This window comes from Pantherophis guttatus, chromosome 5, assembly GCF_059756535.1.
Source record: "Pantherophis guttatus breed Tessera chromosome 5, ASM5975653v1, whole genome shotgun sequence".
In the NCBI taxonomy this organism is placed as follows: domain Eukaryota; kingdom Metazoa; phylum Chordata; class Lepidosauria; order Squamata; family Colubridae; genus Pantherophis; species Pantherophis guttatus.
In genome coordinates this window covers 3,740,001-3,764,020 of record NC_142067.1, presented here as the reverse complement: position 1 = coordinate 3,764,020, position 24,020 = coordinate 3,740,001, and the positions used below count along the sequence as shown (strand labels likewise).

The 24,020-nt window shown below is 43.1% G+C and overlaps 1 protein-coding gene across 2 annotated transcripts in view; it reads right to left on the bottom strand.

Annotated features, from left to right (window-relative positions):
- Positions 1 to 2,604: 2,604 nt before the first annotated feature.
- The window catches only part of MAP6 (microtubule associated protein 6), a 31,470-nt gene continuing 10,054 nt past the window's right edge, over positions 2,605 to 24,020 (bottom strand). Inside the window, exons 2-4 of one of the 2 annotated variants that reach the window (XM_034427098.3) lie at positions 20,391 to 20,604; positions 17,630 to 17,792; positions 2,605 to 2,777 (exon numbers count right to left, since the gene is read on the bottom strand). In XM_034427098.3, the coding sequence (XP_034282989.2) occupies positions 2,695 to 2,777; positions 17,630 to 17,792; positions 20,391 to 20,604 (460 nt within the window). In that variant the 3' untranslated portion in view covers positions 2,605 to 2,694. Of the gene's footprint in view, positions 2,778 to 17,076; positions 17,793 to 20,390; positions 20,605 to 24,020 lie in introns of those variants that run through there. The other variant, XM_034427096.3, reaches the window with a different exon arrangement.

Genomic DNA, 24,020 nt, shown 5'->3' with positions numbered 1-24,020 from the left:
GTTGCGCGCGCTTATCTCTGCAACGCTGGCGTGGATCCAGCCAAGACTCATTACCCTCATCACTGTCCATCTGTGGCTGCGTGGACGTGCTTGGCCCCGGCCCTATCTCTTGCCCTTCGGAAGACACCGAAGGCATTGCCAGAGAGGAGGGTCCTGGAGAGGGAGGCCTTGCCAACTCCTCTCCTTCCCCTGGAGTGGGGTGGGAATGGAGATTTTACAGTATCCTTCCCCTGGAGTGAGGTGGGAATGGAGATTTTACAGTATCCTTCCCCTCGAATGAGATGGGAATGGAGATTTTACAGTATCCTTCCCCTGGAGTGAGGTGGGAATGGAGATTTTACAGGATCCTTCCCCTGGAGTGAGGTGGGAATGAGGATTTTACAGTATCCTTCCCCTGGAATGAGGTGGGAATGGAGATTTTACAGTATCCTTCCCCTGGAGTGAGGTGGGAATGAGGATTTTACAGTATCCTTCCCCTGGAATGAGGTGGGAATGGAGATTTTACAGCACCCTTCCCCTGGAATGAGGTGGGAATGGAGATTTTACAGTTTCCTTCTCTTGGAGTGAGGTGGGTATGGAGATTTTACAGTCTCCTTCCCCTGGAGTGGGGAGGGAATGGAGATTTTACAGTATCCTTCCCCTGCCATTGCCCACCAAGCCATGCCATGCCCAACAAGCCACACCCACAGAACCAGTAGTAAAAAATTTTGAAACCCACCACTGACTGTAGTGTGCGGTATTGATCTCCAATTCAAGCCCATTGAGCCATTTCTGAAGATATTTCTGCGGTCCGATGGCCGGCCATGTCACCGCAGGACACTGTTACCTTCCCACCAAAGTGGTACCTATTAACCTACTCGCATTTTGCATGCTTTCGAACTGCTAGGTTGCCAAGAGCTGGAGCGAGGATGGGAACTCGCCCGTCGCGTGGCGCTGGGGTCTCGAACCTGGGCTGCTGGTTTTCCAAATCTGGCAGGCGTGAGAAATTAATGTGATGGTTGGGTTCTCAACTATAAAGCTGAGTGGTCCAAAACGGACTTACAAGCGGATGCAGCTAGATCTCTTGAGGGTTGATATCCCACCACCTTTCCTTGCCATCTTTATGGCACTCCCCAGATGAACAGAATGAATGAGCTGGAAGGGACTTTGGAGGGCTTCTAGTCCAGCCCCATGCTCAAGCAGGAGAATCAATAGGATAGGATAGGATAGGATAGGATAGGATAGGATAGGATAGGATAGAATAATAGAATAGAATAGAATAGAATAGAATAGAATAGAATAGAATAGAATAGAAAATATGGAATGGAATAGAATAGAATAGAATAGAATAGAATAGAATAGAATAGAATAGAATAGAACAGAACAGAACAGAACAGAACAGAATAGAATAGAACAGAACAGAACAGAATAGAATAGAATAGAATAGAAGGAGGAGAAGAAAGAAGAAAGAATAGAATAGAATAGAATAGAATAGAATAGAATAGAATAGAATAGAATAGAATAGAATAGAATAGAATAGAATAGAATAGAAAATATGGAATGGAATAGAATACAATGGAATAGAATAGAATAGAACAGAATAGAATAGAATAGAATAGAACAGAACAGAACAGAACAGAACAGAACAGAACAGAACAGAATAGAATAGAATATATGGAATGGAATGGATTGGATTGGATTGGAATAGAATAGAATAGAATAAAATAGAATAGAATAGAATAGAATGGAATGGAATGGAATGGAATGGAATGGAATGGAATAGAATAGAATAGAATAGAATAGAATAGAAAATATGGAATGGAATGGAATGGAATGGAATGGAATGGAAGAGAAGAGAAGAGAAGAGAAGAGAAGAGAAGAGAAGAGAAGAGAAGAGAAGAGAAGAGAAGAGAAGAGAAGAGAAGAGAAGAGAATTTTATTGGCCAAGTGTGATTGGACACACGGGGAATTTGTCTTTGGTGCATATGCTATTATTTCAGATAAGTGACTGTCTAGACTCTTCTTAAAAACCTCCAATGATGGAGAGCCACAACTTCTGGTGGCAAGCAGTTCCGCTGGTTAATTGTCCTCCCTGTTAGGATGTTTCTCCTTAATTCCAGGTTGCTTCTCTCCTTGATTAGTTTCCAACCATTGCTTCTCGTCCTGCCTTCAGGGGCTTTGGAGAATAATTTGACCCCCAACTCTTCTTTGTGGCAGCCCCTCAAATATTGAAATGCTACTATCATGTCACCCCTAATTCTTATTTTCTTTAGACTAGCCACACCCAAATCCTGCAGCCGTTCTTCCTATGTTTTAGTCTCCAGGCCTTTGATCCTCTTAGTTGCTCTTCTCTGCACTTCTTCCAAAGTCCCAACATCTTTTTTGTAATATGGCCACCAAAATTGGTTGCAATATTCCAGGTGTGGCCTTACTAAGGTTTTATCAAGCGGTACTAAGACTTTACGTGATCTTAATTCTATGCCTCTGTTTATATGCAACCTAGGATTGTATTAGCGTTTTTGGCTGCTGCCGCACACGGCTGGCTCAGATTCAATGGGACCAAAAGGAACTTGACGTCTGCATCTCAAACTTTCCTCCAAGAATGATGACCAAGAGCCCCAAACATCTCAGCAACCATTTATTGATTTTTAAAAAATCAAAAATCAAATATGCTTTCGCCAACAGGCCAGAGAGAAGGTTGTTTCAGTCCCTGCTTCAGGTCTGAGCCTCCATGGGACATTCTTGTTGTAAAGTATTTGGATTCCTCAGCTGTATCATCGATGGTTTTATCGGGGACCCTGAAAGTAAGAGATTTTTTTTAAAAAAAAAAATGAGGCGTGAAAAGAAAAAAGAAAAATAGAAAAGTGGAATAGAGGTTGTCTTCCCCCATGAAGTTAGTAAAAAAAAAAACCTGCAGAATTTCTCAGTCATCCAAGTCACGGTTGTCCCTAAGGTGCTTTTTCAGGAGGCAACTGGACTATTCTGGTTTTTCTTTTGAAGATGTTTCGCTTCTCCTCCAAGAAGCTTCTTCAACTCTGACTAGAATGGGAATGGAAGGATTGATGCTCCTTGCAGGCAGCTGGTCATTTGCATCCTTTTTAGAGGGTCATTGAGGCCACTTGGAGATTTACCTGTGTCCTCAGGGTCACCTGAGTGGTACAAATAAGTGTGGAGCCAACAGTGAAGGGACATAGGGCAGAAAACATCCTACAGCCAAGAAGGCTCCACACCCATTTGTGTTCTGTCCCCGTCCCACACGCACACACACCAACAGACGTTCAAGAGTTAAAGACCAAACCAGCCGGCAAAATCCTTTTCCTTATGATAACGGAACTTGGCAACAACCTAGTGGCTGCCTGCCAAGAGTTTATTATTTACGAAGAGGAGAGATAACTTCTCCCCACTCCTGGTACATCAAAAGAAACAGCTCAATAATTACGGAGTCAATCAAGTCCAGAGATAATCCAGCAAAGTCTATAGCAAAAGTCCGGCAATGCAGAATGGCGTGGAAGCTTTCAGCTTTGTTCGTCACAAGGTTTGACTGGCCACCACGCTCCCTTTTATACCCTGTGGGGTGTGGTCCAGTGACTCAGCCTAATCTTGGGCACGCCTTTTCTTCTGTTGCGCGCGCTTATCTCTGCAACGCTGGCGTGGATCCAGCCAAGACTCATTACTCTCATCACTGTCCACCTGTGGCTGCGTGGACATGCTTGGCCCCGGCCCTATCTCTTGCCCTTCGGCGGACACCGAAGGCATTGCCAGAGAGGAGGGTCCTGGAGAGGGAGGCCTTGCCAACTCCTCTCCTTCACTCTCGGAGTCCTCTCCTGCCGATGACACAGGCTCAGGTAACGGAGCCACAACAATTTGCACTACTCAGGTGACCCACAGATAAACCTCCAAGTGGCCTCAACGGCCCTCTCAAAGGATGCAAATGACCAGCTGTCTGCAAGGAGCATCAATCCTTCCATTCCCCACCATCCAGTCAGAGCTGAAGAAGCTTCTTGGATGGGAAGCGAAACATCTTCAAAGAAAAAAAAACAAGAAGTTCCAGTTGCCTCCTGAAAAAGCACCTTAGGGATTAATAATTTTTTTAAAAAAACCTTGTTATTTGACAATGAGCTACAGCCTCCCCCGTGCAATTTCAGGACATTTTTGCTCTAATGTGGAATTCAATTTTTTTAAAAAAATAATTTAACTATTATCTTGACTTGTGCAAATTCAGCTGTGCAAGTTGTGGGTGCTTGCTTAGATTCTTGGAAGAAGAGCAAATATCTGTTTCGATTGGTACTTGGCTCTTTGATTTCCTGAATGAGGCTATTGTTGTTGTTTTTTTTTTTTTAAAGTTTGCACAAAACCAACCCAATGAGCTGGGATCATCCTTATAGGAAAAGCATCAACCTGGATTAAATTTAGCAGGTCGGATGAATGCAGCTGCCAAAAAAAAACAGGATTTATATTTGGAAGCTGAGAATTCCTACTAAGCATTGCTATGAATGCATTTAGTTAATTAGGATCATACAGGTTTTTTAAAAAAATAAGAGCTTGACGTTAACTATATATACTTCTGTATGGGTTGGGTTCTTTGCTATTAGGTTTCGAGGTCGTCTCAAATAAATTGCATTTCAAACAAAGTCTTTGATGAAAAAAACTCCCATTTATTAAGCACCACATTCTACTCCGACTCCATCGCAGCCAACACTGACTCCAAGACCCAAAACCCTCCCTTTCCGTTCCTCACTCCCCTGCACTCATTGGCCATCTTCCAAGTCACTCTACCCCTAATCTACTGCTCCAGCTCAAAGAAATTTCCCCCCTCCCCTCCCATCTCCTAGGGGATATTATCTCCAGGGAAAATAAGTAGGTGAAAAGTCAAACGTCCCTTTCCAGACGCCTCCGCTTCTCCTTCTTATGTCAGCACTAGAGTAAAATGCAGCTTGAAGTGCTGACATTAGAGTTGGAATATAGTGGAACTTCAGATAGTCCTCGACTTACAACAGTTCGTTTAGTGATTGTTCAAAGTTACAACGGCCCTGAAAACAGTGACTCAGTCATGATCCTTTTTTCACACTTATGACCGTTGCGTCATCCCCACAGTCAGGTGATCCAAAAATTCAAGAGCCTTGGCAACTGGCATGTACTTATGACGGTTGCAGTCTTCCGCAGGTCGCGCGATGACCCTTTTTGTGACCTTCGGACAAGCCAAGTCAATGGGGAAGCCAGATTCACTTAACAACCGTGTGTGACCACTATAAGAACGGCGACGATAATGTAGCAAGAAAAGTCGTAAAATGGGGCAAAACTTAACAAATTTCTCACTTAACGACATGAACGTTGGGCTCAGTTGCGGCTGTAAGTCAAGGACTAGCTATAGCTGGATTCCGAAATTGCAACCTCAGGTTTCACTGATATGAATGGAGGCAAAAAAAATAATAATAATCAAATTTGCATATCGTGATGCACCTTTTCAAAGCAATTCTGATTGGTGACACAGTTGGACTTCAGTTACTAATAAGGAGTTTCTCAATCATAGCAACTTTAAGATGTGTGGACTTCAACTCCCAGAATTCCCCAGTCCGCAAGGTCCACACATCTTAAACCAGAGGTCTTCAAACTTGGCAGCTTTAAGAGTTGTGGACTTCAACTCCCAGAATGCTCCAGCCAGCATAGCATAGAATTCTGGGAGTTGAAGTCCACAAGTCTTAAAGCTACCAAGATTGAAGACCTCTGTCTTAAACATTGCTATGGTAGAGAAATCCTGTACAGGTAGTCCTCAACTTACAACAATTCTACGACTTATGACCGTTTTTCATACTTACGACTGTTGTAGCATCCTTGTGGTCACAGGATCAAAATTCAGCGGCTTGTTGCAGTATCCTGGGGGGTGGGGGGTGGGGTGGGGATCACGTGATCCCCTTTTGTGACCTTTTGACAAGCAAACTCAATGGGGAAGCCAGATTCGCTTAACAACCGTGTTAACAATGGCAGGCCAGTTACTCACTTAACAACTGTGGCCAGAAAGGTTGTAAAATGAGGCCAAAAAACAAACAAAAAAAATCACCTGACAAACCATCTTGATTTGCAAGTGGACATTTTGGGCTCAATTGTGGTCCTAAGTCCTGAGCCTTAGCCATTTGAAGATGTCTGGACTTCAACTCCCAGAATTCCCCAGCCAGTCACACAACTGGTTTAACCTGGGAATGGAGTTAATCCTTTTCTTGGTTTTGCTCGAGTTGTTGAATCATCTGAACAGGCTGCATTGATGCTACTTGCTAACTAAAAAAGCCAACCATAAGCTAATCTTAAAGGTAAAGGTTCCCCTCGCACATCTGTGCTAGTCGTTCCCGACTCTAGGGGGCGGTACTCATCTCCGTTTCAAAGCCGAAGAGCCAGCGCCGTCCGAAGACGTCTCCGTGGTCATGTGGCCGGCATGACTCAACGCCAAAGGCGGAACGCTCTTACCTTCCCACCAAAGATGGTCCCTATTTTTCTACTTGCGTTTTTTTACCTGCTTTCGAACTGCTAGGTTGGCAGAAGCTGGGACGAGGAACGGGAGCTCACCCCGTTATGCGGCACCAGGGATTCGAACCGCTGAACTGCCGTCCTTTCAATTGACAAGCTCAGCGTCTTAGCCACCGAGCCACCGCATCCCACAAGCTAATCTTAGGGACCGTCTTTTCCCAGTTGCTTCTACTGATTTAGTTCAGTCAAATATGCTGGATATAGTGTGTCAATCAAAGGATTGACAGCTGGTGGCAACCAGGTCTTTTCTGCTGTGGCCCCTGCCTTCTGGAATATTCTCCCTTCAGATATGATGACCTGTGGGCCTTTAGATTATGAAGACTTGTGTGCCTGGGCCTGGGGTCTCAGATATGTTAAGGCCCTCATTTCCTGGCTGTATTAACATCCATAGTAACAGAGCCATGGTGGCACAGTGGTGAGGATGCAGTATTGCAGGCTAATTCTGCCGACTGCCAGCAGTTCGATCCTGACCGGTTCAAGGTGGACTCAGCCTTCTGTCCTTCTGTGGTCGGTAAAATGAGGAGCCAGATTGTTGGGGGGGGGGCGGGGAAATATGCTGACTCTGTAAACCGCTTTGAGAAGGCTGGAAAGCACTGTGAAGCGGTATATATTGCTTGGGAAGAAAGGAAGGAAGGAAGGAAGGAAGGAAGGAAGGGAGGGAGGGAGGAAGGAAGGAAGGAAGGAAGGGAGGGAGGGAGGGAGGGAGGGAGGAAGGAAGGAAGGAAGAAGGGAGGGAGAGAGGGAGGGAGGCAGGCAGGCATAGTGGTGCAGTTGTCACAATGCAGTGTTGCAAGTTATTTCTGCCCACTGCCAGCAGTTCGATTCTGACCGGCTGAAGGTTGACTCAACCTTCTGTCCTTCCGTGGTCGGTAAAATGAGGACCCAGATTGTTGGGGGCAATATGCTGACTCTGTAAACCGCTTAGAGAGGGCTCGAAAGCACTGTGAAGCGGTATATAAATACTATGGCTATTTTCTTGGGTGCCGTAGATTTATTTTGTAATGTTTCAATTGTTTTTATGTTTTATGCTGTATACTGACGAAGTCACTTGTTGACCTGGGCAGCAATAAAAGTCAAATCAAGTAGAATCAAATCAAATCCAAAAATAAATGCAGGATTGCTTAGCACGAATGTTGCCAGTAGATTTTGCAGCTAATGATATCGTGTGAACGTATTTATTTATTCATATCCCGCCTTTATTATTTTTTTTAATAAACAACTGGTTTATTGATGATTAGACCGAATAGATTATAGAAAGAAGAGTGTTATGTGGTAACCATAAAAGAGCTAAATTTATACCTTTATTTATAATGAATAAACATTAATTCCAACAATAATAAACATTATTATTCCAACAACCAGGGCTGGCCTAAATAATAATAACATTTTACTATTTTAATGGGTTGTTTTAGTAGAGTTTTTTGGCCAATTTATTTATTTGGCCAAATTGTTAATAAATTAACAATTTATTAATTGTTTTAAATTGCTTTTAATTTTTATATTGTCATGGTTTTATTTTTGGCTATACACCGCCCTGAGGCCTTCAGGAGAAGGGCGGTATAGAAATTCAAGCAAATAAATAAATAAATAAATAAATAAATAAATGAATGAATGAATGAATGAATGAATGAATGAATGAATGAATGAATGAATAAATAAATAAATAAATAAAAAATGCTGTAAAGAAAACCAGAAACTTATTATTCTTTTCTATTGTTCTTTTACTGGTTTTTTTTTTTTGTGTCTTTAGTTGTCTCTTTGATTCCGCTTTTTCCCTTTTTCTCACTTCAGCTTTTATGTTTATATAAAATATAAAATATTTATACTATTTTATAGGTTTTTATATAGTTTTTTTAAAAAATTCCTTTAATAAAATTTTTAACCACAAATGTGTGAACACAGCCCATACTTTTCAAGATTAGCTGAAGGAAAGTCACTTCGGCTTCTATGGTTGAACCAGGGATCGGCAGTCCGCGGCTCTGGAGCCGCATGTGGCTCTTTCATCCCTCTGCTGCGGCTCCCTGTCGCTGTTCAGCTCCACAATTGTTAGGGCTTTCAGTTAGGACAGGTAGAGGAAAAAGGATGCTGTGCTAGGAGGAGACTCTATGGTGGGGGAACCGGACTTCCGGTCGGCTCCAGAATTGAATGGGGGGCTTCCGGTTAGGAGCTTTGTGGCTTTTAGTGTTTAAGGTTGCCGACCCCTGGTTGAATGTTCCTTTGAATCTTAAGGTGTATATTTAAGAATCCAACACAGAAAAGGATATTTTTACATTACGTTTATGAATATGAGAGGAGAGTGGGTTTCTTCCATGTGCATCCAAAATCAGCCACCTGTTCATTCAGTAGTCTTGTTTTGTGTAGTGTGAAAATTGTTCCTGTCAATCAGTCTTTCTCAACTTTGGCAACTTGGAAGATGGATGGACTTCAACTCCCAGAATTCCCCAGGCCAGCGTGCTGGCTGGAAAAGCCTGGGAGTTTGTTTGTTCATTCATTCATTCATTCGTTCATTCACCTACCATCTGGAATGAGCTCCCCCCAGAGATACGGAGGATCCCGGACCTGCGCACGTTTCGTCGTGCTCTCAAAACTTTTTTTATTTCAGCAGGCTGGCCTGGCCTAACTCTCCTCTTTTAAATTTTTAATTCGTTTGATTTTATAAATTGCGTGTTTTAATCTGTGTTTCAGCCAAAATATTTAATAATTTTAAGGGACTTTTAATATTTGTATTATCTGTATTTTATCTTGGCTGTTCACCGCCCTGAGTCCTTCGGGAGTAGGGCGGTATAGAAATTTGATTAATAAATAAATAAATTCACTCACTCATTCAATTTTTATAGCTGCCCAGCCGAACCAAGCGACTCACAATTCTAAAGTTGAAGTCCATCCATCTTCCAAGTTACCAAAGTTGGAAAAAAAAACTGCCTGAGTTTACATTGTACACCTGGGCAGTGAGTAATGTTGTAGTAGCCCCTTCTAATCAATAAGTTATCTGCCATGATTGATTGACTGAAAAGAGTCAATCAATAAGAGCCTGTAGTACAGTGGACTAAAGCACTGTTATTAACATCTGCTGCTTGGAATTTCTGCAAGTTCGAATCTCGCCAGGCTCAAGGTCGACTCAGCCTTCCATCCTTTCTAAGGTGGGTAAAATGAGGACCCGGATTGTGGGGGCAATAAGCTGACTTTGTATAAATATACAAAAGTATGAAGGCTATTGCTTAACGCATTGTAAGCCGCCCTGAGTCTTCGGAGAAGGGCGGCATATAAATTAAAGCAAAAAAAGGGGGGGTGGAATTCAACTAGCAACTCTTGACATGCAGAATTTTTGCCGTTATCAGCTTTGCGAATACAGAATTAAAAGTTTGGTCTAGTGGTTAAAGCAGCAAGCTAGAAACCAAGTTATGGCAAGTTCTTGTACCGCCTTAAGTCATGAAAGACAGCTGGATGACTTTGAGCCAATCACCAGGAGACTGTGAATTCTAGTTCTGCCTTGGGCGTGAAAGGCAGCTGGATGACTTTGAGCCAATCACCAGGAGACTGTGAGTTCTAGTTCTGCCTTGGGCATGAACGGCAGCTGGATGACTTTTAGCCAATCACTAGGAGACTGTGAGTTCTAGTTCTGCTTTGGGCATGAACGACAGCTGGATGACTTTGAGCCAATCACCAGGAGACTGAGTTCTAGTTCTGCTTTGGGCATGAACGACAGCTGGATGACTTTGAGCCAATCACCAGGAGACTATGAGTTCTAGTTCTGCTTTGGGCATGAACAACAACTGGATGACTTTGAGCCAATCACCAGGAGACTGTGAATTCTAGTTCTGCTTTGGGCATGAACGACAGCTGGATGACTTTGAGCCAATCACCAGGAGACTGTGAATTCTAGTTCTACCTTGGGCATGAAAGGCAGCTGGATGACTTTGAGCCAATCACCAGGAGACTGTGAGTTCTAGTTCTGCTTTGGGCATGAATGACAACTGGATGATTTTGAGCCAATCACCAGGAGACTGTGAATTCTAGTTCTGCCTTGGGCATGACAGGCAGCTGGGTGACTTTGGCCCAATCCCCCCCCCTCTCAGCCAAACCCACCTCACAAGTTGTTGTGTGGAAAAATAGGAGGAGGAAGGAGTATTGTGTATGTTTACCGCCTTGGGTTACTTACGAAGTAATAAAGGCAGGATAAAAATCTAATAAATAAATAAATGCAGCTCCCCCATCTCACCGTTAGAGACCCTTCTGGATCCGTCTCCCGGCGTTACCACCCCAGACGGTTAACGGAGTTGTGTCGTACCCCCGTTTCTTAACACAAATACTGCAAATGTGAGCAAAGCAGGTGATTGTGGCGTTTATTTCAAGCTCTTTCTTTGCACAGAGTCAAAAGAGGATGGAATATCTACAAAAGCCGTCGGAAGGATTTTTAGCACCATCTCGTGAAAAATGGGTGGAATATTCAGTGCAGTACGAGAACAAAATATACAGCGATGATGTAACCAGGGAAGCAACAAAAGGGGGAACAAAGAACATGAGAAGCCAAGAAGCCAGATTTTATAGAAGGAATGCAAAGGAATTACAAGACAAGAATCTTTTTTTTACAAAAAAAGAGAGAGAGAGAGAGAGAGAGAGAGAGAAACCCAGTTGATTGACAGCCGTCGTTTCCCACTGGTGCCCAAACAGTTAACTCAAAACTAGAATTGGGGGGAAACTTCATTTCATTCACCACTGAATGCATTTCAACATTTTTTGCAATCAGGAGTTGAGATAAAACTTGTCTTTTTGATACCGCCGTTCTCAATATGCTGCCTTGTTGAAAATGTGTTGTAACCGAGAAAAATCTATGGACGTTTGAGAAATTAATGTACAAAAATGTGTTGAAGTCCATGACTTGGATATACTCTCCATCAATTCCCCGTCTCGGGAATTGATGGACCAGTCAGACAAAATGACAATAATTAAATGATATATATATATATATATATTTGGAGCAACAGGTAGCAATCGCGTACCCAATTGTGAGCAACGTTTTCTCTCTTTTTTTGTAATTTTCCCCCCCGCAAAACTGAACTTTTGCAAGATTTGCAAAAAATAAAAAATAAAAATGAGCAGCAGCTAACTTGCATAAATTTGTCTCCATTCAGTATTGCAACTCTGAATGGACTCTTGGGACTGGCACATCTGCAGGGCACCAATTTGGAAAGGAAGCTCTAAAGCAGTAGTTTTTCAAATTTGGCCACTTTAAGAAACGTGGACTTCAACTCCCAGAATTCCCCAGGCAGCATGGGTGGACTTTCATTCCCCCAGCATCTCCTAGCCAGTTATGCCTGGCTGGAGGATTCTGGGAGTTGAAGTCCACATGTCTTAAAATGGCCAAATTTGAGAAACACCAAAGAGAATAAACATTGGCATAGAACATAAAAACCAGACACTTTATGCCCGGAATTAAAATAGACACTTGTGGTGTTAACCAGCAAATTGAAAGCACTTGTAGATGACTGCTGCTTCTCCTATATCCATAAGAAGGGGGAGGGGAAATCCTTTATATTTCATTACTGTCCAGATTTTACAGAGATCAAGAAATGTTTATATTTTATTTAACTCATTTTGATAGAATATTTTTACCTCAGGATTGAACCGCGGGGTCCTTTGATGCTCTCTTGAGCTATTTTCTTACAGACGTTTCATTACCCAGCTAAGTAACATCATCCGTGCTAAAAGGGAGTGGGGTTTATAAATGGAGAGCAAACCCTCATTCCCTTCTAGCACTGATGATGTTATCTATCTGGGTAATGAAACGTCTGCGAGAAATGAACCCAGCTCAGAGAATACCAAGAACTCCGTACTGAAGTAATAATAACTCCAAGTGGAGAGGTATTCATTTATTTATTTTTTACCCCTTCCACAATCTTGCGATTGATGGACAGCTGTTCCCTCACCTGAAAACTGTAAAAGTCTTTTCGGACAGGGATTTCCTAGGCTGCTTCGTTTACAAGGAAAATCCCTCCGGATCGTGTTGGCAGTTGGGGAAGGCACCCACAAAACGTGCAGTGTGTTTTAAGGGGTGCGACCTGAGAATGCTTAAATATTTAAACCCTCCCCCCCAAAAAAACGCCCTATCCTAACCCAAAATCTAACCAACCACCATTTGGTACAGAACTTTATTTTCATATAAATAACCCAGTCGGGGGTATCCAGTGCCAAATTTCCGATGGTGTCTGCCACAGCCATTTTCCTTTTTTTTTTTTTGCCAAATTCCTTTGCAATCCCGGAATTTTCAGAAGAAAATATTTCGGTTTGGCTCTCCCGAATAGAAGCAGCGATGAAGGGTGCTTTTTACAGGAATGTGTTTGTGCATCACACAGCAAAACGAGAGTTGACACGTGAAGAAGTTGCCTTTCACACACACATATATATATAGGTAGTCCTCGACTTACAACAGTTCGTTTAGTGACCGTTCAGAGTTACATTCTGGACCAACCTTTTTTCCAAGGTGTCAATCAAGCACTTTCCCACCCTGATTTTTCCCACCTTCGCTCACGGCAAGTTGCAAATAAGCGTGATGGAGCAAACGAACAAATGTTTTTCTTTTTTGTTGTTGTTGTAGGACTTGAAAAGATTTTGCTGTTATTTCTATCGCAATTCAGGTAGTCCTTGACTTAAGAGTTCGTTTAGTGACTGTTTATAGTTACAACGGCACTGGAAAGACGTGAGTTACGACCGTGGTTCCCGCCTGCAACCGTTGCAGCGTTCGCACACTCAGGTGATCAAAATTCAGGCAGCTGACTCGTATTTATGACGGTTCGCAGCGTCTCCCCCACCCCTCCAGGGTCACACGGTCCCTTTTTGCGACCTTCTGACAAGCCAAGTCCATGAGGGAAGCCGGATTCACTTAACAACCGGTTAAGTGCGGTGATTCACTTAGCAACAGTGGCGAGAAACGTTGCAAAATAGGGCAAAGCTTACTGAACAACTGTCTCGCTTAACCACGGAAATTTGGGGCTCCCTTGCAGTCGTAAGTCGAGGACTACCTGTAGATATATATATTTTTTTCCCCAACCTCCCTTTCCCCAAATGGGAAATTGCTGGATTAAATACAAGGACACAACATACACCATCCTGGCGATAAAATAGGATATTTGCATTTTATATGCAGCAACCGTCATCATACCGGCAACATTATTATTATTATTTTTAAGGTCCAACTAAAAAAAAAACCTCGCCCTCCCACACCCCCATTTTCGGACATACACACAATTCTTGGCTAATCACTTCAACACTCTACATTTCTAGCACAACTAGGCGTAGAAATAACATCGTTAAAGAGAAATCGTGACACGTACTTTATAAGTGGAAAGCATTCCAGCACAAGCCGCAGCAGAGACATCACACACAGAAACGCTACAATTTTTTTGTTTTTTGTCGCATCCCTTTCAGGAATCAAGCCAACTGCGGTGGGCTACCCATGTATCGTACAACTGCGCCCCCTCCCCTCTCCTCCCCGCCAAACCCTCCCCCCCAATCCCAGGTGCTCCCCCCCACCCTTTAAATAATGTCTCCTAGTCTGGCATTCTAGCAAAACAGTTATTTTTGCTTATTTCTCCAACGTCCCTATTCAATATTTCTACTTGCTTTTTGCACATCGTTGTTTGTTTGTTTGTTTTTTAAAATAATCTCATGCTCTGGAAATAAATCCTTAAAATTAGTCAAAGGTCTTTTCTTACAATATCTCCCCTCCCTTGGAAATAATATCTGTGGAGCGTTAGCCTTTTCTTTCCTTCCCAATCTACTTTTCCTCTGGGTGGATATAATTGCCAAATCGAATTGGCGATTTGGGGCCGTCACGGCTCTTTTTATTCTGCCCAAAAAAAATCCGTTTCAAACTTAAAAAAAAAAAAGAAAGAAAGAACCAGAAAAACGTGGCAGCTTCTGCTTTGCAAAGGAGGAGATCGGAAAATACTTTTTCAGTTTACTTTTTGCGTTCATCTTTTTTTAAAAAAAATCCGAAATGGGCAATGGGAATGAACCGCTTAATATTTTAAAAAGTCTTAATTTTTTCTCCCCAGTTTTAAGTCAAGTCAGGGTGGCATTTCACTTTGCAACTTTTCCCCCTCTCCAAAAGCGATAAAATAAATCTGTGCATGTTAAAATGACGATGCATACATCACTGATAATAGATGATTACGCAAATAATAAAGGTGGGGGAAAGTCAGGAGATTTTTTTAATAGTCTCTGCCCTGTCAGGATGGGCGACTTTAAAACTGCTATCTGCAGTTCTTGCAATATTTAGCTTTAGAGCAGGTAAGAATTTTTCTACAGGCGATCTGCCACATCTGGACTGCTGAAAGCAGGCCGTGAGCGCCTTCACAAAATGGGGGCCGGAGAGATTTACCGACTGGCAACAAAACGGCAAGACGATAGGTACCATCCCTCAATTCTACGCTAGTTTGCAAGAAGGGAAAGTTACGAGGCTTAATGTCAGCTTTCTATTTGATTTGTTTTCAATAAAAAGACTCTTATCCTGGATCACACGATGCCCAAGAGCAGAGAGAGGGATGGAAAATCGATATTTCCTCAGATCTAATGTCCTTTTTTTTTTTTTTTTGGAAAAACAAAAACAGCTGGGAAAATGGATCTATCAGGACAATTAAAAGGAGCCTTTTTGATGGACCTATTCTTCTCGAAGGCATACGCATAAGAACCAAAAATAAAGGAATAACAGAATGGCGGAGTTGAAAGGGACCTCAAGAGGTCTTCTAGTCCAACCCCATGCTCAGGCATAAAAACCCTAAACCATTTCAGACAAACGGTTGTCCAATCTCTTCTTAAAAAGCTTTTGGGATGCGGGTCTCGGGACCTCTGGAGAGTACCAGATACTTCCATCTGCTCTCACAAAATTGACCCAGCATTTAATTTGAAAAGTGTTACGGTTATACGGGGTCGGGCAAGAGAGTGTGAGGGGCAGGAGAAGGATTTGCACAAGCAAGCGTGTAACACGCAGATCGGGACGGCAAATGTTTGTTCAATTCATAGCCAAGAACTGGGGATCTGGTTTGTTCAAACTATTAGAGCAGTGTTTCTCAACCTTGGTGGCTTGAAGATGGGTGGACTTCAACTCCCAGAATCCCCCAGCCAGCAACGCGTTGCTGGCTGGGGGATTCTGGGAGTTGAAGTCCACCCATCTTCAAGCCACCAAGGTTGAGAAACACTGCATTCAGGGAAAAAAAATATCATGAGCTGGTTGATGAATGCTAGGGGCCAGTCACTCTGTTGCCCTTATTGATTTCTTGACTTCGATATTATTTATTGATTTTTCCAATCTCGTGAATGCAGGTCGCCCTCAGCTTCACTTAGCCACCGTTCCAAGTTACCACGGCGCCGAAAAAAGTCACTTACGACCGGTTTTTTTCACACTTACAACTGGGGCAGCCTCCCTACAGTCACGTGATCAAAATATTGGCCACCGATTCATATTTTTGACGGTCGCCGTGTCCCGCGGTGCCAGGGGAGATCCCCTTTTGCGACCGTCGGACAAGCCAAGTCAAGTCAAAAGAACCTGGTGGCACAGCAGACTAATAGCCTGTTATTATCATCCATCTGCCTGCAATTACTGCAGGTTCGAATCTCGCCAAGGCTCAAGGTTGACTCAGCCTTCCATCCTTTCTAAGGTAGGTAAATTGAGGACCCAGATTGTGGGGGCAATAAGCTGACTTTGTATAAATATACAAAAGTACGAAGGCTATTGCTTAACGCATTGTAAGCCGCCCTGAGTCTCCGGAGAAGGGCGGCATATTAATCAAATTTAAAAAAAAACGGGGAAGCCTAGATTCACTTAACAGCCACGGGACTAGCTTAACCACTGCAGCGGTTCGCTTAACAACCGTGGCATAAAAAAGATCGTAAAACGGAGCAAAACTCAGCAAATGTTTCGCTCAGCAACAGAAATTTTGGGCTCGGGGGTGGGCCGTATGTTGAGGACTGCCTGTATTTCTTATTTTGTGTGGTAGACTATTATATTGGGTATGGTACTGTCAAGCAAACAGTCTGCACCATACTATTTCAAATAATAATAATAATTAATAATATTAATATTAAATATTAATAATAAAACTTGGCAGCTTTAAGACTTGTGGACTTCAACTCCCAGAATTCTCTGGCTGGAGAATTCTGGGAGTTGAAGTCCACAAAGCTGCCAAGTTTGAAGACCTCTGGAATAATGGATGATGGCTAAGGATTGTCTTTCAGCAACCTGCGGGATTAGTTACTCCAACCTTGGGGAGGCTGATATGTTTTTAAGAGAGTTTGGAAATACCCCGTTTTGCTTGCTTTCGAAAAACACCTTCTACCCCCCCCACCCCCAATCCTTCCTGCCTATAACAACCTAACCAGCTTCATGAGTTTTAGAAGCAAAGATGCCACCCACGTTTCTTAATTTTAAGGTGAAGACACCTCTAGCTCTGCTCCCACCTTTCTGCTAAAATCCTCGTGCACGTTTAGAGAAGTGCGCTATCCCCTCCTCGCATGTTTAAAGGAGATTTTTAATCTCCTTAAAAATCCAACACGGAATGAGCTTCTAATACAGTCAGAGCATAAGCTGATTAGAAGTCTCTAATTAATTTTGTGGGAAGGGAGGAAGGAAGGAAGGAAGGAAGGGAAGGAAGAAGGGAAGAGAGTGTGGAGAAGAGAGGAAGGGGAGGGGGGAAGGAGGGAAGGAAGGAAGGGAAGGAAGGAAGAAGAAAGGAGAGGGAGAGAGGAAAGGAAGGAGGGGAGGGAAGAAGGGAAGAGAGTATGGAGAAGAGCGGACGGGAAAGGGAGGGGAGAAGAGGAGAGGAGAAGAAAGGAAGGGAAGGAAGGAAAGGAAGAGTGTGTAGAAGGAAGGAAGGAAGGAGGAAGGAGAGAGGAAAGGAAGGAGGGGCAGGAAGAAGGGAAGAGAGTGTGGAGAAGAGAGGAAGAGGAGCGGGGAAGGAAGGAAGGCGGGGACAGGAAAGGAGAAGAAAGGAAGGGAGGGAAGGAAGGAAGGAAGAGTGTGGAGAAGGAAGGAAGGGAAGAAGGAGAAATAAACAGAGAGAGACAGGAAAAAACAGCAAGTAAACTGCAGCGAATCACTCTTTAGCTTCGGCCAACTTATTGTTAATTTCTTTACTTTTCTCCTTGTCCTCGGCCGTGGCTGTTCTGCTGGGTGTCTCTGCGCTCTTCTTCTTCGATGCCCTGCTGGATGCCATCTGCTTATCTTTGGGCTTTTTCACAGATTTATGGCTTGGGGTCGTCTTTTTTGGCTTAGAAGGCTGAGGGCTGGGCTTCTCCACCTGGTCGGAACCAACGAGATCCATCAGGGTGAAGGACGTACATGACAAGACCACAGGAGAAGGGAGGGAAGGTGGGGGAAAAGAGAATTGAGAGAGAGAATTGCCACGTTAAGCGCCAACAAAAGTGTCCGGAGGAGAACAGGAAAACGTCAGGGGGTTATCCAGACAACCCCATGCCCAAGAAGATGGTGGAATGCTTCGGTGCCCAAAAAGGGTTTTTGTTTTTTTTTTGGAAAACACAAAAACATTATCTTGCCTGCAACTCTTTAAAACAGCTGCATCCTTCCCCCCCATTCCCCAGGTTCATCCATCTGCCTTCTTTGGCTGCACTAGAAGAAGACGCAGCTGCTTTAAAGAGTTTCAGAGAGCAGTTAACTTTGGCCTTGTAAAGTGCCTTTCTCAATTTCGATCCAGAAAAAAAACCATAAAATACTAGAAAATACGCCTAACAAACAAACAAACAAACAAACAACAACAACAACAAAACCTAAGGATTAACTGACATGGGGATCGTTTTTATATATCTCATTTTTTCTAAGGTGATAATTTTTGTATATCTTGTTTTTTTCTACATGTTTCCCTTTTCTTCTTTATATGGTAACTGCTATTCTACTAGCAAATCCTTCATCAAAGTAATTGCATTACATTCTTGATTAAATTATCTTTCCATTGATATAAAATTTTATGGTACTACTACTACTACTCCAAAAAAAGTGGTGTTATTAGCTAGTTTTAAAAGATACACTTTTCCCAAAAGGTTTCCACAATTTTGGCCACTACTGTAGGTGGAAAATATAGCTGTTGTTCAACACTGTCCATTCTAAACGTGTTTTTCATCCCTATGGGAGAGTATAAAATCACACTTTAGCATATTTAACTTTAGCCCAAATGCTCAGTTGCAAAGAACAGGATTGAGCTCCCTTGCAAACGGATTCTGAACTGGATTCCCCACCAATGTTTAGCAGATTTAGATTGAGCGCAAACTGTGAAAATGGAATCTTTCAGGCACAGGGAAAAAAATCGGAAGCTGTTCCAGCATAATTATTTTTTTTTTCCCCCCGTTTTAAACCAGGAAAATCTGTGTCCTATTCTTCTCCTTTCTGGAGAAAGTGCATATGGATAATTCCTTCCTTTTCCGCCCCCTCTGCAGGGTGGCAGTGAGGAGGTGAGGCAAACAATTTCTATAGATAATTTCTCCTCAGCCTGACCTGTTAAAATTCTCTCCCCAGAGAGATTGGAGAGAAAGGGATTGGAAGAGAGTAAGCAGGCACACCACGGGGAATCCACTGAGTGGCTTGTATCGTGTGCTTGGCAGCACATTGCTTTTGATGTATATTTATTTATTTATTTATTTATTTATTTATTTATTTATTTCATTTTATTTCTATACCGCCCTTCTCCTGCGGGACTCAGGGCGGTGTACAGCCAAGATAAAACATTGCATATAAAATTTAAAAACAATTTAAAAAAACAATTAAATAATTTCGGCCCAAGATTTAAAAACAACCCAATTAAAATCGAATTCAATTAAAACTGAGAGGATGGGATCAAGCCAGCCCGGCTAGATGGAATAGGTGTGTTTTCATCCACATATTGTGCCTGCTTCCTCTCTTGCAATCCCTTTTTCTCCAATCTTCCACTCTGCAATGTTGGAGAATGAGGCGGGGGGGGGGAAGCTCAGGCACAGGACAAGGTATATTAACTATTAATAATTATGTATTGGTAATCGTGTCTCAGGGATGCTGTGAAGGTCATAAATGCAGGCCTTGGTCATAAAGTTATTATTTTTTTCCCAGCACCATTTGAACAATTGCTGAACAAGGCAGTAAATAAGTAAAGTCTTCCTATATATTCATGTGTATTTTAGGAGAGATGAAAATGGCTGAGGGAAATAATCAGACAGATGAAAAAAATATGCTAGATAAATAATCTCGTTCCGTTTTCCTAATCTGCAAAAAGATCACTTAGCTTTGAGTCCTTTATATTTCAGATTCCAGTTCCCCAATCTTTCAGCAGCAGCATTCACAGGCAGGGCCATGTGGATACACATCAAAAGCAGTGCGCTGGTTACGGCAGCCACAAGCACACCATGCAAACAGCCCAGCATGTTCCCATGGTGGCCTTCTTATTCTCTTGCGATCCCTTTCTCTCCAATCACTCCATTCTATAAGGAGGGTAAAGGGTGGGGGGCGAATCCACGTGGTGTACCTACTTACTCTTGTGATCCCTTTCCCTCCAATCACTCCATTCTATGAGGAGGGGAAAGGGGAGGGAAAATCCACGTGGTATACCTACTTACTCTCTTGTGATCCCTTTCTCTCCAATCACTCCATTCTATGAGGGGAAGGGGGGAAATCCACGTGGTGTATCTACTTACTCTCTTGTGATCCCTTTCTCTCCAGTTTATAAGGAGAGGAGAGGGAAAAAAAACTACTTCGCGGTGTCACAATGCTTGCCTTGCTCCTTTCGGATGTGTGCTGTGACGCTACATGCCCAAAGGAGCAGCACCTGCACATGGGTCGGAAAACAAGCTATGATCTCCTGCGGATGGTTGAATGTCAATGATGGTTATCTGGCCCTCCCCGCCCCCATCCTTACCTTTGGAGATTCTTGCAGCGGCTCTTTATAGAGGGTGCGTATCCTTCGGCGTTCCATGTATTTGTTATCTGGCGGGCCAGGCTTTGCTCCTTCGGCAGTGAATTGGGAACTGTAGCTTGTTTGGTGAAACATTTTCTCATCTGGAGGCTCGTACTGGGACTTGGCCTTGATAGCTCTCACTGGCCTGATGTCCGTCCACGGTCGAAATTCATTTCTGGAAGGAGCAGAAAAGTAGAAAAAGAACAGGAAAATAATAACCTCCACCACAATGTAAGTGTTGTGACTCCGACCCCCGAGTTTGTCCTAACAGAGGGAGAGGACTCAGAAGGTGAAGGAGAGGATTTGGCAAGGCCTCCCTCTCCAGGACCCCCCTCTCTGGCAATGTCTCAGGTTTCCTCCAAGGGCCAAGAGATATGTCAGGAGCAAGGCACTTCGGAGCAGCCGCAGATAGAGAGCGAGGGGGATGAGTTTTGGCTGGATCCCAGACAGCGTCGGAAGGATAAGCACACGCAGACGAGAAAGAGGCATGGGCGGGCCAGAGATTGACCTTGTGACGGACAAATTGAAAAGCTTGGAAGTCATATCGTGTTTCTAGAACCCTGTTAGAATCTCTTTTTGGATTTCTTCAGACTGGACTTTGACAATTCTTTGCTTTGAGGAATTAATTTGGTATATCGGACTGAGGAAAAAAAAACTTCCCTTAGTGAGTAAAATCTCTTGGCAGGCAGTTCATGGTTCGCTGCCAAGACTGTTATCTTAAAGGAACTCCTGACTGTTTGATTCATGTTCCCATGGTGGCCTTCTTACTCTCTTGCAATCCCTTTCTCTCCAATCACTCCATTCTATAAGGAGGGTTAAGGGGGGGGATCCACGTGGTGTACCTACTTACTCTTGTGATCCCTTTCCCTCCAATCACTCCATTCTATGAGGAGGGTAAAGGGGGGGGGGAAATCCATGTGGTGTACCTTCTTACTCTCTTGCGATCCCTTTCTCTCCAATCACTCCATTCTATGAGGAGGATAAAGGGGGGGGGGAATCCACGTGATGTACCTACTTACTCTCTTGCGATCCCTTTCTCTCCAATCACTCCATTCTATAAGGAGGGTTAAGGGGGGGGGATCCACGTGGTGTACCTACTTACTCTCTTGTGATCCCTTTCTCTCCAATCACTCCATTCTATGAGGATAAAAGGGGGGGGGGAAATCCACGTGGTGTACCTACTTACTCTCTTGTGATCCCTTTCTCTCCAATCACTCCATTCTATGAGGAGGGGAAAGGGGGGGGGAACCCCACATGGTGTAAGGTCTCCTCTTTGAGCAGGGAGTTGGACTAGAAGACCTCCAAGGTCCCTTCAAGCCCTAGGATTCTATGATGCAACCTGGAACTAAGGAGAAATTTCTTGACAGTTAGAACAATTAATCAGTGGAACAACTTGCCACCAGAAGTTGTGGGTACTCCATCACTGGAGATTTTTAAGAAGAGACTGGACAGCCACTTGTCTGAAATGGCATAGGGTTTACTCCTGGAGTAGGGGGTTGGACTAGAAGACCTCCAAGGTCCCTTTTCCAACTACGTTATTCTGCTATTCTATTCTCCAAAGCACCTGAAGGCAGGACAAGAAGCAATGGATGGAAACTCATCAAGTATAGAAGCAACTGAGAACTAAGGAGAAATTTCCTAACAGTTAGAACAATTAACCAGTGGAACAGCTTGCCACCAGAAGTTGGTGATGCTCCACTACTGGAGGCTTTTAAGAAGAGATTGGACAAAAAAAAGAAGAAGAAGAAGAAGAGATTGGATAGCCATTTCTCCAATACGGTATAGCATTTCCTACCTGAGCAGGGAATTGGACTAGAAGACTGCCAATATAAGTCCTTTCAGCCTTACATTTATATTCTTCTAGGAGATAGGCAGCAGATAAATGTAATAAATGATTTTAAAAATTTCAACGGTATAGTGTTTCCTGCCTGAGCAGGGGGTTGGACTAGAAGACCTCTAAGTTCCCTTCCAACTGTGCTATTCTGTTAAAAATATGCCTATTCATCCACTGGGAGACTGGGCTCCTCTGTCTTCACTCGCGTAAGTAATTCGAGCATGCCTGTTCAATGAGAGAAGCGCTTGAACCAATTCAGAAATACAGAAGACCTTCTCGGAGGGATAATTTGCTATGTCTCTGAACTGGAAAAAATGAATGGTTTAATTATGCTGGGCTTTCCGTGCCCTTCTGATTGGAACGCATCTTGCAGAAAAGCAAAAAATAAAAATAGATGAACAGAGTGGGAAGGGACCTTGTAGGTCATCTAGTCCAACCCCCTTTCCAAGCAGGAGATCCTACACCATTTCTGACAGATGGCAGTCCAGTCTCTTCTTGAAAGCTTCCAGTGATGAAGTTCCCACAACTTCTGAAGGCAACTTCTGTTCTGTTGGTTGATTGTTCTCACTGCCAGAAAATTCCTCCTTATTTCCAGGTTGACGCTCAACCTCGAACTCTCCTCTATCGTCCCGTCCAGTTTCAAACATTGCTCTTTAAAGGAGGCTACTTTGAACCTGGAACCAGTTCAAAGATCAGAGACAAGGGTGAGCTGCAGATTAGAAACTAAGCCGAGTACTTTCAGCTAGGAGAAAAACAGGAGTTGTCCCGTTAGAAGGAGAGATAATAAAAGAAAAATTTTAGGATGTGCAGAAATGAACAGGTTAACATTAAGAATAAAAGATAAAGTGGAATCGGTATACTTCAAGACATGGGGACGTTTTTATGATTGGTTAGAAAAGGAATATGAATAAAAGTAAATGAAAGAGAAGACAAAACAGAAAGAGAAATCCAGATGATACCCGAGTAAATGAAAAAGGGGGAAGGAAGGGGAAAATGAAAAAAGAGGTACTATATAAATGTACGTTAAGGATGATATATGTGTAACCAGCAAAATAGAAAAGAAATTTAAAGGAAAACGTGGTGTAAATATAAGATCTGGGTTGGTCAAATACCATCTTGATAAAATATTGATGTCAACTTGCAAAGCTTTCAAGCTGCCATGAGCAGGAGGGAGGGAGAACTGATAGAGCTGATTGATTTCCCTAACTGAAGTGCATTCCATACATTCTTCCTGACCGCAATCAGAAGGAGGGTGTTGGATTTCACAGCCAGCCAAAGTGGTTAATCGGAGAATATGATTTATGACGTGGCCAGAGAGGAGGGGAGAGACAGGGTCATAGGGGAACGTAAATCTACGTGGGATTAGTTCTAACTGCATCCAAATATTGCCGAAATGGTGCTCCTAATAAACGACTGTATTTCTTTTGAAGTTCGGCTCATGGCTCATGAATTAATTAGGGCATCTTTCAGAAACTTCACAATTGAATTGAAATGGACACAACAACGGAGAGGGAAGGGAGAGAGGAGTAGAGGGACAGGTAGGAAGGAGAGAGGAGAAGGGAGGAAAAGAGAGAGAGAGAAGAAAGGGAAAAGGAGAGGAAGAAAGGGAGGGGAAATAAGAATAGGAGAGAGGGTTAGAAAGAGAGGAAGAGGGAAGGAGTAGGGGAAAGGAAGGAGAAGGAGAGGAGGGGAAGGAGAGGAGGAAAGTAGAAAAGAATAGAAGAAGGGAGGGAAGGGAAAGAGGAGAGAAAGAGAGG